The sequence below is a fragment of the Condylostylus longicornis genome, unplaced genomic scaffold (assembly GCF_029603195.1).
Source record: "Condylostylus longicornis isolate FDR11 unplaced genomic scaffold, ASM2960319v2 ptg000038l, whole genome shotgun sequence".
Classification (NCBI taxonomy): Eukaryota; Metazoa; Arthropoda; class Insecta; order Diptera; family Dolichopodidae; genus Condylostylus; species Condylostylus longicornis.
The window spans coordinates 721,990-738,473 of NW_026578007.1; the positions used below are offsets into that span (position 1 = coordinate 721,990).

Sequence of the window (16,484 nt, forward strand, 5' to 3'; positions counted from 1 at the left end):
GAGTTATTTGTTGAATGCAGTTAAAATGTTTTATACACATTCCATATATGTACATTAATACGTTGTACGTGGCATTTTAAAATGTTAAACATTCATATTCCATACAAAATACACAAATTCTGTAGGGTATTATTCGATGTCTTTTTTTTGCTCACTCAGTGAGAAAACTTTCGTATATCATATAGTAAGGTTTTCCTGAAAATAATACGAAATTTCGTAATTCAATCAATTTGTTTTTGGTTACAAGTTTAATAGTTTAGTAACTATTTCAAAATTGCTTGTATAATGTATTAAAACTATTAAGAAAATTAATTGAAAAATAAGAATTTTTTTTTTAAATGCATAACACCATTATAACAAATTTAGGAACGTGCGTTGTATGGCCATCAAATAGATAATAATAAATTTCCAAGTAATAATGTTTTCTTACCAAAGCAACTAGAATATAGAAAATAGAAATTTTAGAATATAGAAAATAGAATATTTACATATGTATGTATATTTATATTTATATTTAAATTATATTTTTATTATATGATTATATTATATTATATTTACAACATATGTACATACAATCCTATTTTCAAGAGAGTTCTGCTTAAACATGTACTTAAAAATCTTTTGTTTTTTATAATATTGCTAAAAAACATTAAAAAACCAATAACAATGGGCGTCTACCAAAAGTAAGACTTTATGTCAACTTGACTTCTTCTAATTTCGGTAAAATTTGCCGAATATACAATTTTTTAGGACTATTTACCAAAATTTTAAAGTCAAATCAAAATCAAAACCAAGTCAACTCGATAAAGTTTTGATGCGCTCAGTGTAAAGAACTAAAATTGTGTTTTACCAAAAAAATGAAAGTTTTATGTTGCTTTGCTTTAAAAATACCTTCTTTGGTGTTTTAAAAACCTTGCATTTTGATAGACGTTTATTGTATAAATTATATATGTATATATGTATATTTGCGCAAAAATAAAATCACTGATATAAATTTTGCTAATAATGCAATTCCATAATTTATTTAAAGTGATTGGAAAAAATGACAAATCAATCAGAAATTAATTATCTTTTGTTTCACCGAAAATTCCTTATGAAAAATTACCAGTTTTTCAAACTTAATGCGCATATGTTTACTAAATCTCAAATTTAAACGAGTTTAAAATTGTCCCAATTTGTGTTAATTCGCTATCTTTAAAAAAGTATGGTGAAGGGTTAATTAAATTGTCTAAGTTTTACAATTATATAAATAAGTTTCCAATAGCAAACACTTTTTTAAAAGTACAATTTAAAAAAGTTACATTAAAAGTTAAAATTATTATCAAAAAATGAAAAACTCGAATTTTTTTCATAAAAATTTATTTTAATTCACAATATTTTTGTACAAAAACGAAAAATTATAATGTTTTTATATTTTTTAAAAATTAAAACTGCTATTTCGTTTATATTCATACTTAAAAAATTAAGATTTTTTTTTAGTAAAGCATTGTTTAAAAAATTTTCTTCCTTATATGGTCAGGTCAGACAATTTTGAATCCATTATCATTTTTAATCTCCAGAAATCAGTTCATCAACAACATTTATGGTCATAATTAATACTTTATTCAATTGACCTAATTATGTTAATTATGATTATGTTAAACTTTTAATCAATTTTAAAAACATTCTTTAATTGTACAAGGCCTCTTGAAATTAGTTTCTAATATTTTTTTTGTTATAATTTTTATAATATTTTCAAGTACGATTATTAAGAAAAAATAAATAAAATCTTCCATCAATAGGGTTTTTGTTTTAATTAAATAAAATCGTTTTTTAAATCATTTAACTTAACTTTTCAATATCGGAAGACCATGAAATATTTTTACAAGTTACACATAAAATTATATATACTTGAACAGCGCCCACACAATTAAAACTCAAACACAAACTTATTGATTTTTCTGAGACTAAAATTATCAAAATTGTCAAAACTTTAAAAAAAAAAATTATTTTTCGCATATATCTTTATATGTATTTGTTAAATTTAACGTTCCTTATTCTATATGAAAAAACCTATTAATATAAACAACAAAATTAAGATTTATTGGACTAAATATCTAATTCTTAACTTATGAACTCATAAATCATTATAAGTAATGGAATGTAAAAATAAAAACAATACTCTAAAGCATAATAGATATTTCTACACAAAATTGCTACTATTTTTAATTTTGAAAATATTTCATAATAATATTTACATTCTTTATATAATTTTGCATTAACTTAAGACAAGAAGTTTATGATTGCAAAGAAAAAACAGATGATCAGTCTTGAACGTTTAATATCGCAAAATTATTAAAGAACGAATTAAAAAAATATCGTTGTATTTAAGTATGCATTTTGTGGAAATATACTTACATTATTTTGTATATCCTCTCTTCTATTCATTTAAACATTCCTATTCTAAATTTTGGTAAAATTGAGACGCAATAATATTTTACATATTAATTATCTTATTCACAAAACTATAATTAATATAAGGTCAATAAAAATGGGTATTCAAATGTACAGATGTACGTTACATAGAAATGTAATACATATGTAAAAGAAAATTTGAAAAATTCAAGCAAAAACAAAAATTTAAAAATATTAAAGAAAATGGACATAAGTAATATAAAAAATTAAAAATTAAAAATAAAAAAAAAAAAAACAAAAAAACTAACTTAAAACTAAATAAAACTAATAACTAAAATGGACGGCTAATTAATTTCAAAATTGTACAAATAAATTAAGCGAAATAAAAAAAACATATTCTCCGAAAATAAAAATTTCTATGTATAAAGAGATGTTTAAGTTGTATATTTGTAACGAATTTCATTCGTTAATTTCTTCAGGATATATGTTGCTACATATTGACCGTTTTCATAAATAATTTAATATTAAAAACTAATAATTGTCAAAGGGCTAAAAGTTGTTATATCGCAAAATTTTTTTTTAATTATTCGATAATTAATTTGATACTCAATGTCATCTTAAAACCAAAATTATGAGATGAAAATATTAGATGTATTCGTTCACAACACTTAATTCTATTAAACTTTCAAAACAGTTTTAAAATTCAATTTTCTTTTTTTTTGTATTAAAAAAAAATAAGACTAAAATTTTTGGAAAACTAAATATTTATATAAACCATTCACGCTTTTTATTTACTTGATGCCCCCTTGTAGAATGTACAACAGCTTCATCTGGGTCATCCGCACCATCAGCTCCTTTATCTTCTTGCGTTAAATATTCACCTTTATGTCTAGCTATATATTGACTTATTAAAACTGCCATTATGATCAATAGTAGGAAAAGTAAAGCCAAAAGTCCTGAAATAGAAAAGGAAAAATAAATCAATTTCCAAATGGAAATTAAAAAAAATATAAATTAAAATAAAGTTATTAAAATTAAGTCTAGTAGCCATACATAGTTCTGAATTTTTAGCTTTATTATCATCAAGGCGATTGGGTAAGATATATGATGGACATTAAAATTTATATACTTTTGAGGAATGCCAAAAGCTCTATTAACCCAAGTAGATTTCATGAAACCAATGCTTACAAAACCCACTGCATTTTGTTATTTCAGTTTTAGGACGATAGGTGAGGAAAGATGGAAAATATTATTTGAATAACATACGATAGCATACATACATATGTATTTTAAACTTGGAAGAAAATTATTCAATTTTATTATAAAAATTTTGACAAGTTAATGAAAATTCGGTTACCCTAACAATAAGAACACAAAATGTATATCTTATGCGTACGAGTAATTTATTTACTTAATTAGTTTGCATTATTTATTTACACAAAATAAAAGCCAATTTTACTCTGGTAAGGAATGATAAAAAAGCACTTATACAAAATACAAAAAATACAAGGTCATATACAATACCAAAAATATGAAAATTTTAAAAAATTTTAATACGAGCAGGACTCTATTGCAGCAATCATTTTTTTACTAATTTTTAATTAATCCAACAAAATAATTCCGAAGTGTATATTGCACTAATGAACAGTAATGAACTTTATTAACACAAAAAGTACTAATTTAAATAGGTAAAAAGTGAAAACAGATGAAATTAAAAGCAATAGAGCACACATCATTGACCATATATAAAGAACATATTATTATTGTTTTTTTTTTTGAAGAAAGTATATGTTTTTTTTGTTGGTAATTACTTAAGCATAAACAAATTTTTTGTTCAAACTTAACATAAATATGTAGCACATGTATGTACATATACATAACAATTTAATGTATGTCTAATATATGTTGTAACGTATATATATGACAATTTAAAGTATATTAAATTGTTCATATTATAAAATTTTTAATTCAACATTGCTAATAAATATAAAAATTGACAAAAATTGTTCGCAAATTTAAATGTGTATTTCGAAAACACTTGAATATTAATGAGAGAAAATATGTATGTGTTAACATTCTTTTGAGAAAGTCTGATTTACACGTAATTAAAACTAAAATTTGTTAAATTGTGATTTACTTGTCTTAATAATAGCATTATTATGCAATTTTTTATTATATAATTTTTTATATTAAATTACAATTATTATATAACTGCAATTCTTTTGATATTCTGTTAAATTATCTGTAATGTCATATACATACATACATATTTAATCTATGTGTACTGAATTTCAAAGAAAAATTTCTAATTTAAAAATTAAAAAATATGTACATAAATATTCAATAAATTTTTTTAATTAGGAAGAGTAAAAGTCTACTGAAGTAGAAGGCAACCATCATATTCCTTTTATGATTTTAAAAAAATTACGTTTTAAATCATTTACATCTAAAAACACCTAAAAAATATTTTTGTATAAATAAATTTTAGAGTTTTTCTAAAATTTATAGAAGTACAATCGATACAGACCTCTCTCATTGGCATTTAAAAGGGTAACAAGTTAAATTATGAAAGAAAAATCAAAAAATTTCATAGGGTAAATTCACCAAACTCCAAGCAGATTTTCCTTTTATTACAAAACTTTACTCAAAACATGTTTATTTTATATCCAAGAAAATATTGTGTAATTGAATTAATCAGATGTTTAATAAAAAAAAATTACGCTCAAATTGGATGTTTAATAAAAAAAAAAGTACGTTCGAAAATCATAGTATGTCTAAATTTCTAAAACAATGTTAAAATTTTATTTATGTGCTGAAAAATTACTCCAAGTTTAAAGAAAATCATAGTATAGAAATAATAATGTGCTGCTATTGGTCACATTTGTGTATATACATATAACTAATATCATTTAACCAATAAATAAAATTTTTAACTATTAAAGATCAGCTATAATTATACAAAAAAATTTTTTTAAGATTTTAGATAGAAAAGCCTAAAAAGGAGCAATAAATGTCTTTAAGTATTCATTTCTACTATAATACACGAAAATAAAAACAAAATATTAAGCAAACGAAAAGGACCTACATCTTTAATAGTCTTTTTCAAACTAAAAAATAATTTCAGTAGAAAATATAGTGAGGAAAAACATTAGGAGAAATTAGGAGAAGTAAAAAAAATAATTGAAATATTTTTATATAACTAAAAATAAGAATACTTTTTATGAAAATATTTTTGAATATTTAAACTTAGGAAAATAAAACATTAAGCGTTTTTGTGAATATTGTTGCTTCGGAATACTTCGGAAAATAATTTCACCATGGTAGTCTGATAGATAAGACCTAGAAACTAATATTTCATTCAAAAAAATCTATAAATATTATCGTATTTTTTTTAAATTTTTCAAAAAGTGGCAGTATTCTGGATTTGTAAATGCCTTGTCAACATTGGTATTTATAACTGCAAATTGTTTTTTTTTTTTTTGAAAAAGTTACATAATATTTCTATATACTAAAATATACTTAATTATTATTAATCTATTTTCTTGAATTTTAAATAAAGAAATAAATTTTCTTGAAATAAAAATAGTCAATTACAAATAACAACAGAATAATTAAAATAATAAATTTAAGTTAAAAAAATAATTTTAACACAGCTTCGCAGAACAAATCAAAGAAACAAGCTAATAAATAGAATATAGCTAATTTAATGCTGATGAATTAACAAATCCTATTGAGTTGCTCTAAGTGGGGAACTCTTGTTCTTTTCTGTTGTAATCTTCTTTTGTTTTTTTCTTTCATAATCTTTGTATGGTCATTTAAATTATTAAATTTAAATTACTTTCATATTTATATTTATGAATCGAATTAAATTTTTGTTTAGATATACGTAAGTTTAAATTTTTCAATTTAATTACGCACATACATATGTATGTAAGTATCGAATATACATTTACATTAGATACATAACCTGACTATTACTTAAATTAGATAAATACTGCACACTTAAAATTCAATAAATCGAGAATTGAGTAAAAATAAATAAATTTTAAATATGGTTCAAAATATTACACAAACCTCCTAACAAAGCTGAATCAACTTCACTATATGCTTTTCTAAGTTTCTCTTCATCTACTAAAGGTGGCGGTCTAGTTTCAATCTCTATTGGAGGATGAGTCACGGGTTCAACACCGCAAAAGTCTTCAGTTAAAGTTCCTGAATAATATTTAGTATTTAAAAATAATGTATTAATCATTTATAAAAAATTATAGCAAAAACTTACCTCCAAGTGATCTAACATTGGATGGTGGATTTTGCTGGAATAAAAGTTTTAAAGGATATATATCATCAAATTGAACCCTAGAAACACATCCAACGAATCCATCAGTCATGCTCTCATTTTTACCAATATACATATATTGAATATTATTAAACTGAGCATCCGCAGACGCTTTAATATCGAAATGGTACTCAAACGGTTCATAATTATCAACTTGTAAAACTACTGTGGATCCACTATTTTTTCTCGAAAACCTTACGTCATGGAATTGACCTAACCCAAAATGTTTTTTTGGATAAATTAATTCTTGACGTTCAAATCCAAAATCAAATACTACTCTCAAATGACCTGAATTATTAAAATTATTTAAAATTTTAAAAACATTCATAATATTGTTTTTTTACCAGAATTTGACACTAAAATTGTTAAATATTCTCCAGTAATATTTGACGAAAAACCTAACAAAAATCCTTTTTGATTTGTTGTTGTAAAACCAACACGAATATTTTCTGTTATTGTTGAACGGAATGAACCTTCAAAATCGTATCTAATTATTGAATTTGACCTTAAATTTACACCAATTTCTGGAAATAGATACAAAGTAATAGATAAATACAATTTCTGGAAAACAAAGATAAAAAATTAAATGTAAATAATATTACCATCAGCACATATCGGTCCTTTAAAAGCACTCCAACGACAATCACATGAATATCCGTCATACTTTTCATAGCATGTGCCATTATTAAGGCAAGGACTGGATTCACATCGACCAACACATCCAGTATTAACTCCATAAAGTCCAGAACTGGCATACGATTTTAAGTCCACCATTTTTCCGTTAAGTAATAAGGCTCTAATACATCCCACATACCCATCGCGATAGTCTGTGGACGCACCGACAATAAGTTTTGATGTCAAATACAAAGCTCGCACTGGACCTGGGGGCTCTCGAACTTCTGCTTTCAACGAACCATCTACAACCAGTCTAGCTTCTTTTCTGTTTACACAAAGAAATCAAATTAAAATTTGTTTTTTCAAAGAATTCTCATTCCACCTATTCCTTTCCACACTGACAGTATGCCAGTTATTATCATTTAGTTTATAACTAGTTTCAACGTTGACACCTAAAGGACCACTTCCAGCTTGGTACTGAAATTGAAGTTTAGTACCACCAATAATACTTAATTTAATGTTATCAGTTGGACCCTGCGAATAACATTTGATAAAAACAAATTAGCATTTATTTTTACTAAAATTTTAAAATTTTTTATACTAAAATAGTATAAAAATTTAACTCACCGTTGCGTGAAAAATAACGGCATTTTCGGTTGTTGTTTTGAATTCTAGATAAATATCTCCTGAATGTCCCATATCAAATCTTGGTAAGTCTATGGTAGCATCAGCAATTCGGAAAGTAACAACGTTACTAAACAAATCGTCTCCTTCACAGCGCAAAGGACCCAAAGTATATCTGCCTTCTTTTTCATCAAGTGGTGTTCCAGTATCACCAAATCTTACAGCTTTTACCGGCAAATATTCTTTTTCTTTTATATCACCGCCATCTTCAAGCCAATCCAAAATATTCGCGTCACAATTGCACCATTTTGTAGGATCCCTACATTTTCCAACAACACCGCATTCGCATTTTCTAGAGCCTGGTAAAGCGCCCGCCCAATAATCCATTGGCTGATTTTGCCTTGAGACCCACCAAGAGAAAGGACGAAAAGTTTGTGCGTCGGCTAAAAAAAATAAAAATATTAGGAATTATATATTTTATATATAAATTAACAGTTAAAAATACATGGTGAATTAAATAATCTTGAAGAGCGACATGCGTAAGTTAATCGTTGCCAACAGTTATACGATCGATTTAATAATGCTTCAATTTGATTTAAATCAGCATCATATATAATACTTTGCTCGAATAAACCTGGTTCTTGAAAACCATCTACTGTAGTTGTATGGTCTTGACTGTGACCGACTGTTGTAATCACGCGACCATCAGCTAAAAGTCAAAATTAATTATTTATTTAAAAAAATGAACAAAATTTATTTTTAAAACGTACTATAAAATTCACATGTCACAGGGAATGGTTTTAATGGGCCGCTTCCGTCAACATCAATATCAATATTGACCCTCTGTTGAACTGCTTGTACATTTTTGTATGCCTGGCACGATAATGGATTTTTAGCTGAAAAATTTTAAGTTTTAAATAAAAATGTTATTTAATCATAATAAAAATTATTACAAGTGTGGCAAACTGCTCCCGCATAGCCTGTATTCTTGCAATCGCAAATAAATTCCATTGAATTTTGATGACAAATTCCATTGTGTTGGCATGGATTTGGATTGCAACGATCAATCATTTGACAAGCGTCCACTACTACTTCATCTCCACAACATACATCTTCACCATTTTTCCAATCTTTTGGTAATTTGTAACTTCCATCAACTTGTATCATTTGCATGCACCCCACAAAACCATTTTTATCTGGAATGTCATTTACAACACTTCCAGCAATATAATAAATTCTGCTAGTTGAAAACTTAATATTTTTTGTAGTAGTCATTGGGCGACGATCGATATCCAAAATTAATTGATTTCTTTGTAATGTTAATACTAGAGTGTGCCATTTTCCATCATTAAATTCTTCATCATAGTTATCTAATATAATACGTGGTTGATCACCAATTTGCATATCAATTTTGACTTTCCCTTCGTCTAAAAATAATTTTATATAACCGCCAGAGGCAAATTCATGGAACATCATTATTCCTTTGTCTTCATAGGTACGAAAATGAAAAGAAACATTCATAGTTTTTTGTGCTTCATAACCTTTTAGTTTGGCATAGGAGGTTCTTGTAGTGAAAGTCACAGGATATACTTGTGGAGATGGACAAGCATAAATTACATTATGTTTGGTGTATTTGTAAGCCGTATCATATACATCATTTTCTAAAGCTTCTTTCATTTCTCGTATAAAATTTGTTGAATTGAAGAATAAATTTTCAATACAACCCGTGAAATTTTGATTAACAACAATGCCCTCTTGAATATTTGGAACCCCGCCAATATAAATCTAAAATAGAAAATGTATTTAAATAAACTTTACAAAAATTTAATTTAACATTACACATTAGTATGTTTTATGTTCCATTTTTAATTTTTAACAACAACAAATCAAATAACTGCGGTTATTTACAATCAGTACGTACTATTTTTCATTTACTGCGTTTCAATAATTTTGAACAAAAAAATACATACTCGTAGAATAAAATACAAAAATGTAGTCATAGAAAACATGGAAAGTAAAATAAAATTTTGGACATAGATTTTTATTTTTCCTGATTGAAATAAGAAACTAACTCGTATTTAAGAATTAACTCGTATTTAAGTATACAAAACCATTGCAGTTTTCAAAATAAAATCGTTGAAATATGAGTCTGTACTCAAATCTCAATATTATTCAATATTATTCTATCATACCATGTGATACTGCTTAGAAAATACGGAATTAAATCTAAAACGTGGAGAATTAAACGTTCGTTAATTAATTTTTAAAAACTGATTGCGTAAACTTTCACAAGTTTAATGGAACAATAATTGCAATAGAAAAAGATGAACAAAATGTCAAGACATAAATGAACAAAACTATATTTTACCTCTCTATTTAAATTAAGTCTGCTAAACTCCCCTTTGATACGACCTTGTACTACAACACGGTCAACTGAGAATAAAATATCACGCCGATTTCTTGATACTACAACATCATGCCATACATTGTCATCTAAAAGACTACCAACTGATAACGATGTTATTAAAGCTGAACCCAAATCTATATTTAATATCATACGATTTTCCTTTAGTTGTAAAGCAAAATAGTCCCCTTGAGTACCACGTGAATATAATATAATTCCATTAGCAATTGATGTTTTAAATCGAAATTTTATTGCTTCTCTAGATGATGCAATTGGTTCTCGTAATAAATCATAACGAACTAAGCCAGTTCCATTAAAATAAAAATTGTCAGCAACTGAAACAAAATAAAAAAATGAAAGGTGTTTTAAATACATATAAATGTTAACGATTTATTGTTGATTTCTAAACGACTAGAATGTTGTATATCAAATTATCAAACAGTTTTTTACATCTTTTCTCTTTTTTAATTAATTTATTAAAACTGTTCCTTTTCATTTTTATATATACAGGCACAGTTTTAACAAGGGGTAAAAATAAAACACACTCACCGTAGTCACAACCATACAATTCGACGCGCATTGATATCCGGTCATGCCATCTGGTAGGGTTTACTCTGATCCATTGAGCAATAATCGGCACATCAAAATTATTGTAATATATTGAATCACCATCAGAGTTGCCTTTGAACATCTTTATTTCCAATTGTAAACAGTTGTTTTTTTTTGTTTTTCATAAAAATAAAGACTTTAAGTTAATAATACATAGAAATATTTATGTAAATTAATGAAAAAAAAACAAAATCAAAAATCCTAATTAATAGCACTGTTTGAAATAAAATTTTTAAAAATTTTCAAACGTTCTATCAAAGGTATTAGTTTTTATTTTGCTTATGCAATTTGTTTCGAAGAAGTAAATTGAATTTCTTATAAAACAATCAATTTTTTAATTAAAGAATGAAAAAAAAACCTATGTTTCGAGATTCGATCCTAATCAACTTACATACATAGTAACTATGTATTTAACCTTTTCAAACAGTGTACATATATTGAATTCTTTTTAGTATTTTTTTGCTTTCTACCGCACCATTTTTTTTCAATCACTAATTTAAATTTACATAATATGCAAAGCACCCGATTTTGTTATTGAAGTTATACATAGAACGAATGGAGTAGAGGAAAAATTTTATTTTTCTTTGAAATATATTCAATACACTAATATGTTGAATACCAGATGATCTCGTCGGCTGCGTTTATACTCGATCGAAATCGATGAACAAAATTTTCAAAATATTACAGTTTTATTTATGTACATATTATTGCAGCGATTACTAGTGCTGCGTTACGTATGCCCTTCGTTATGTTACTTTAAACTATTGTAATAATATTTCAAAAATTCTAAAGATAAGATCTCAAAAACACAAAATTGTTATACTTATAAGAAATTAGAATTGTTATATATAAAATTATCATCATTATTAGAAAATTACAGCTCTTATTTGCAATTTAAATTTTATTCGGCTTTTTTTTTCAAGTCAAATATGTATTTCAAATTCAAATACTTTTTTGCATTGATTGACAACTGCTAACACTTATCGTTTAGGAGTAAAAAGTTTTTGCAGATCTTTAAGCAAGTTATCTTCTAAAAATGCAGTTCTGCAATTGTCATTATTCTATTTGTCCCAAATGTTAAAATAAAAATAATGAATTTTCGGAAAAAATTTCTTAAAAATAATAAATTTGAACCTGGTTGGACGAAATGGAGATAAAATTTTTAAAAAATCATTCCCCATCTTGCTTGATAATTAAGCTATCGCAATTAAAGAATTAAAAAGCCGAAGTTGCGTGAAATTTCTGAAATGTCCTGCTTTAAAGTTTAAGCAGTTCTTATTAAACATACACACTGCAATCTAGTACTAAGTTAGAACTGCGTTTTCAGAAGAACCTATTGTTAGATAAAAATTTAATATGTATTTCCCTAACTTCGTATTTGGAACATATTATTGTAATATCCAAATACCTTTTGCTACTTATACTTAAGGGCTTCAATAAACATTATCTCAAATAAACTATAAAATAAATAACAAACTCGTTATTCATGTTAATATAACATTAATTTTGAAGGAAGAACAAATTTTATGTTATAAATTTTATTTATATTTCACAACTCTCTTAAAAATAATGTTATTATTTACAATTAACTTTACCATTATGTGTATTGCATTAATTATTAATTTGATTATTTGAACGCAATAATAGAAATGCATTGTATATCGTTTTTTTATAAAAGCACCAAAAACCATTCTATATAATTACTTTTAAGATTATATGATTACTTTTATGAGTTATAGTAAAATATGTTACAAAAATAAAGAATAATGAATGACTGTATAAACTAAAATACAAACTAAAAGTATATGTACGCGTTAATAATACACATAAAAGATCATAAAGTATCATAATCACGATAAGAATGATAAGAAAGTATCATTAAAACATAGAGTATAGGTACTGAAAAATTTTGTTAAATGACTAATTCTAAAACACGAGTTTAATATTGAATCTTTATTTTCGTTGCAAGCAAAACTGAATTACTAATACCGTAATACACTTATCACGGTACTACCGTTAAGAACGACATCCAAGTAATTTTCAATAATAGTGTGCATCAATATAAAACAAGATACGGCAACAATATAAGGTTTATACTCATATTTAAAGCGTGAGTTTTGAATACAACATTTAGGCACAGATATTTTCAAACCTTATTTTGACCTTACTAAATTATGAATTTAAATTAAATTTTAAATTTAAAATAAATTATAGCAAATCACTTTTTAATTGAAATTAAATTTAGAGTTTTAAATTGTTGCTTAAGGTCTCACAAACATGCTATTTTTAGTTTTGCAATTATTTGATTGCCTATATCTTTAATTTATTTTTATAGTTTATTCAATATTATTTAATTTTTTGCAAACTGAGTGAAATTTTTGCATTAATGCAGTAATTTAACTTACAAACGCATCTAATGAATTTACAATCAAGCAGTTGTTGCAAAACTAAAAATTGCATGTCTACGGAATCTATAATAATAAAGTAAATAAAATTCGATTCTATAATGACATTTTTAAATACATTTGGCTTTTTTGTAAATATTTTTCAAGAGTGAACTTTTTTATTAATACGTAAAAAGTAAACTGCTCAATTCCTAGCGGTTACAGGGTATATGAATTTCGATTCGATAATACACCAAAGCTCAATAAATAAAGTTTCGCCTAGCCAATAGTTTATAATGTAGAACTTTTCCCTTAAACAAGTAAAAATACTGAAAACAAATCGTTGTAGCTATTTTAAAAACAATCTATGTAGCTATTACATTATTATAATTATTTTCATTCATTTATGAACATATTTCAAAGATTGCATACATTTAATATGAGTAATGTATGCAATCTTCGAAAGAAAACAAAAAAACACGTTTAAAGAAATGTTAAATGAATGTTTTAATTTTAGGATTAATTGCAAGAGTTAAGACAAATAATTACATTTTTTAATGACATGGCGTTTACCGTTAGTTTTTTGCATTTATAGAAATGTGAAAAAGCTTGCAGTAAAAAATATTCTTCTAACGAAATGAACTATTTATTAATGTTCAAAATTTCAGACTCGTATAACTTGAGGCGTTGAAGAAAAACGATATTAAAAATGTGAACAACGAAAGTTTCACTGCAATAAGTAATTAAAAAATGACATTTTGGCGGGCTACAATTTTTTGAGGGGTAGAGGGAGATCTTATGCGGAAATAAGTTTCTAGTAAAGATCTATGTACATATCAGCTTTCTATCTTTAAGGGTGTAGATTTGTAGAAGTTTTGTAAACATGTCCATGGACAGACAGACGGACGGACAGAGTGAAACTAATAAGTATTTTTTTTTTCAAATTTTTTTTTGGAAAAGCGCTAAAAAACAAATTAGCAAATATCTTTCTATCTTCCGAAAAATATTTGAATAACAATAAGTCACAACAATTATTATATCGAATACTTAATTATTATATCGAATACATCATATTCATAATTTATTATTTTGATAAAATAATTTGAATACGTAATTACCTCTGATTCACTATTTTGATTAACGTAAGATCGCCAAAATTCACCATCATCGGAATATTGTATAATATATTCCGTAACATATTCTTGTGCACTTGAACGACCACGTGTTGCTATTTTTCTTACCATTTTCTTAGCACCCAATTCAATAATTAAGAAATGATTGTAAGTATTTTCTACAGGTGTCCATGCACTTGCACCTTTACCAATTTACAAGATTTTTTTTTGTTGTATAGTTGTTAGTTTTTAATTTTGTTAATTACAGATATGTTGATTTTTTTTTTTGTTTTTTGGAAAATTATAGATTAGGAAAAGTTAAGAAAATAAAAAGTTTAATTAATTACAGATTTTCTTATTTATAAATTAATATAAAATAAATGAATTTTATTAGTAAATTGAGTTTGAATAGAATGTAACTAAAGCAAATTATAACATCTACAAGTAAAATATTACATTCTGCACAATTAAATTGAACACAAAACTAAAGTAATTATAGAATAAAAAATAAAATAAAATTGTTTAGTTTCGTATAATTTGATAATATGATCGTAATACATATACAATTTTAACAAATTATTTTACATGCATAAAGAATTAATGATATAAGATTTTTCTAAATATAAGAAAGAGTTAATTTTAATATTTGGTTATCAAATAAAGCTCAAAAAATATTAGTAAGTGTAAGTGCTTATTAAAAAAGTTGATACGAGTATACATTACGTAGATATAGAAAAAATTATTTTGTGATCACGACATTTTTTTGTATTTCTTTTGCAAATTTAATTTTTAATTCAAAATTTCAATTACAAAAGTTAAACTATCATTAACTTATATTTACAGTAATTATTTACTTTCTACTTTTAAATCATGCATATATAATTATAATTATTTACAGTTTTTTGTTACTACTCTTACATGTTATGTGAATATTTTCCCAATATTGCGTATTTGAAGTTAAAAAATCCAAATGCGCTATAAAAATACAACTAAAGCAAAAAGATTTACAAATAATTGCAGAAATCAGTAAAGAATTAAAAAAATAAAAATAATGTTAATAAGTACATAATACTATTTTGAAAAGATATTCAAACATAATCTTATAAAATTATTTAAATTAAAGGACGCACTATTTAATTTTTATGCTTATATAACCTATAAATTCTGCCCTTATTATAAAAATGGTACATATAAAACTATGTATGTACATATATAGGTGTACATAACATAAAAATAAAGTATATTTTGGATTTCCCCGATATACGATCAATCTGAATATTTAGAATTTTTTCTTTTTCTTTTACTTGAAGCTATTTATGTTATAATTTTGATTTTGAAAAAATAATCTAACTTACCTTAATATTTCCTCCAGGCTCTTTATAGTCAGCGAATTCTAAATCAGTTATACCATAACTAATAGTAAATTCAGTAACATATTCATTACTATGCGGACGGCCTTGTAAAGCAATTAATGTAATATTTTTGACGCTTCTTAAATCAATTATTAAACGTTGATCAAAATCAGATTGTCTTGCAGACCAAGAAGTTCCCACTATTTAGTTTTCAATTTTGTTGAAGAGTTTTCATTAAATTTTTATTTTATATACGTTTTTTTTAGTTTGAATTTGAATGACACACAAGTAATTGCGTTATTATATATATGTATATATATTTTTTTTATATTTTTCGTAATTTGAAAAGAAATTTAAATAATAAATACAAAAATATAACAAATAAAAAATTAATAAATTAAAAAATAAATACAAAAAATATAACAAATAAATAAAATTAATTATAAACCTTATAAACTACATAATATTTTTTTTATTATTATAAGGCCACAACCAACATTAGTTTTTGTATAATCAGTTGAACTTCTATAATTCAAACTCTCTAAATTTCTAATCTAAATTTCGAAAACGAGAAAAACAACGATAAAAACATAAACAAAGATTTAAAAATTTTTAAATAAATAGAAACAACTTCGATTTAAGATTGATATTCAC

At 24.9% G+C, this 16,484-nt stretch overlaps 1 protein-coding gene across 3 annotated transcripts in view; it reads right to left on the reverse strand.

The window, feature by feature from the left end:
* Nucleotides 1–1,026: 1,026 nt before the first annotated feature.
* Nucleotides 1,027–16,484, reverse strand: part of LOC129609000 (neurexin-4) — a 37,667-nt gene continuing 22,209 nt past the window's right edge. The window contains exons 1-14 of one of the 3 annotated variants that reach the window (XM_055520825.1): nt 15,834–15,929; nt 14,485–14,681; nt 10,923–11,064; nt 10,338–10,708; nt 8,923–9,754; nt 8,740–8,865; nt 8,475–8,678; nt 7,973–8,412; nt 7,728–7,879; nt 7,333–7,670; nt 7,075–7,254; nt 6,674–7,018; nt 6,469–6,606; nt 1,027–3,350 (exon numbers count right to left, since the gene is read on the reverse strand). In XM_055520825.1, coding sequence (XP_055376800.1) covers nt 3,160–3,350; nt 6,469–6,606; nt 6,674–7,018; nt 7,075–7,254; nt 7,333–7,670; nt 7,728–7,879; nt 7,973–8,412; nt 8,475–8,678; nt 8,740–8,865; nt 8,923–9,754; nt 10,338–10,708; nt 10,923–11,064; nt 14,485–14,610 — 3,585 coding nt within the window. In that variant the 5' untranslated portion in view covers nt 14,611–14,681; nt 15,834–15,929 and the 3' untranslated portion in view covers nt 1,027–3,159. Of the gene's footprint in view, nt 3,351–6,468; nt 6,607–6,673; nt 7,019–7,074; nt 7,255–7,332; nt 7,671–7,727; nt 7,880–7,972; nt 8,413–8,474; nt 8,679–8,739; nt 8,866–8,922; nt 9,755–10,337; nt 10,709–10,922; nt 11,065–14,484; nt 14,682–15,833; nt 16,031–16,484 lie in introns of those variants that run through there. The other 2 variants (XM_055520824.1, XM_055520823.1) reach the window with 2 other exon arrangements.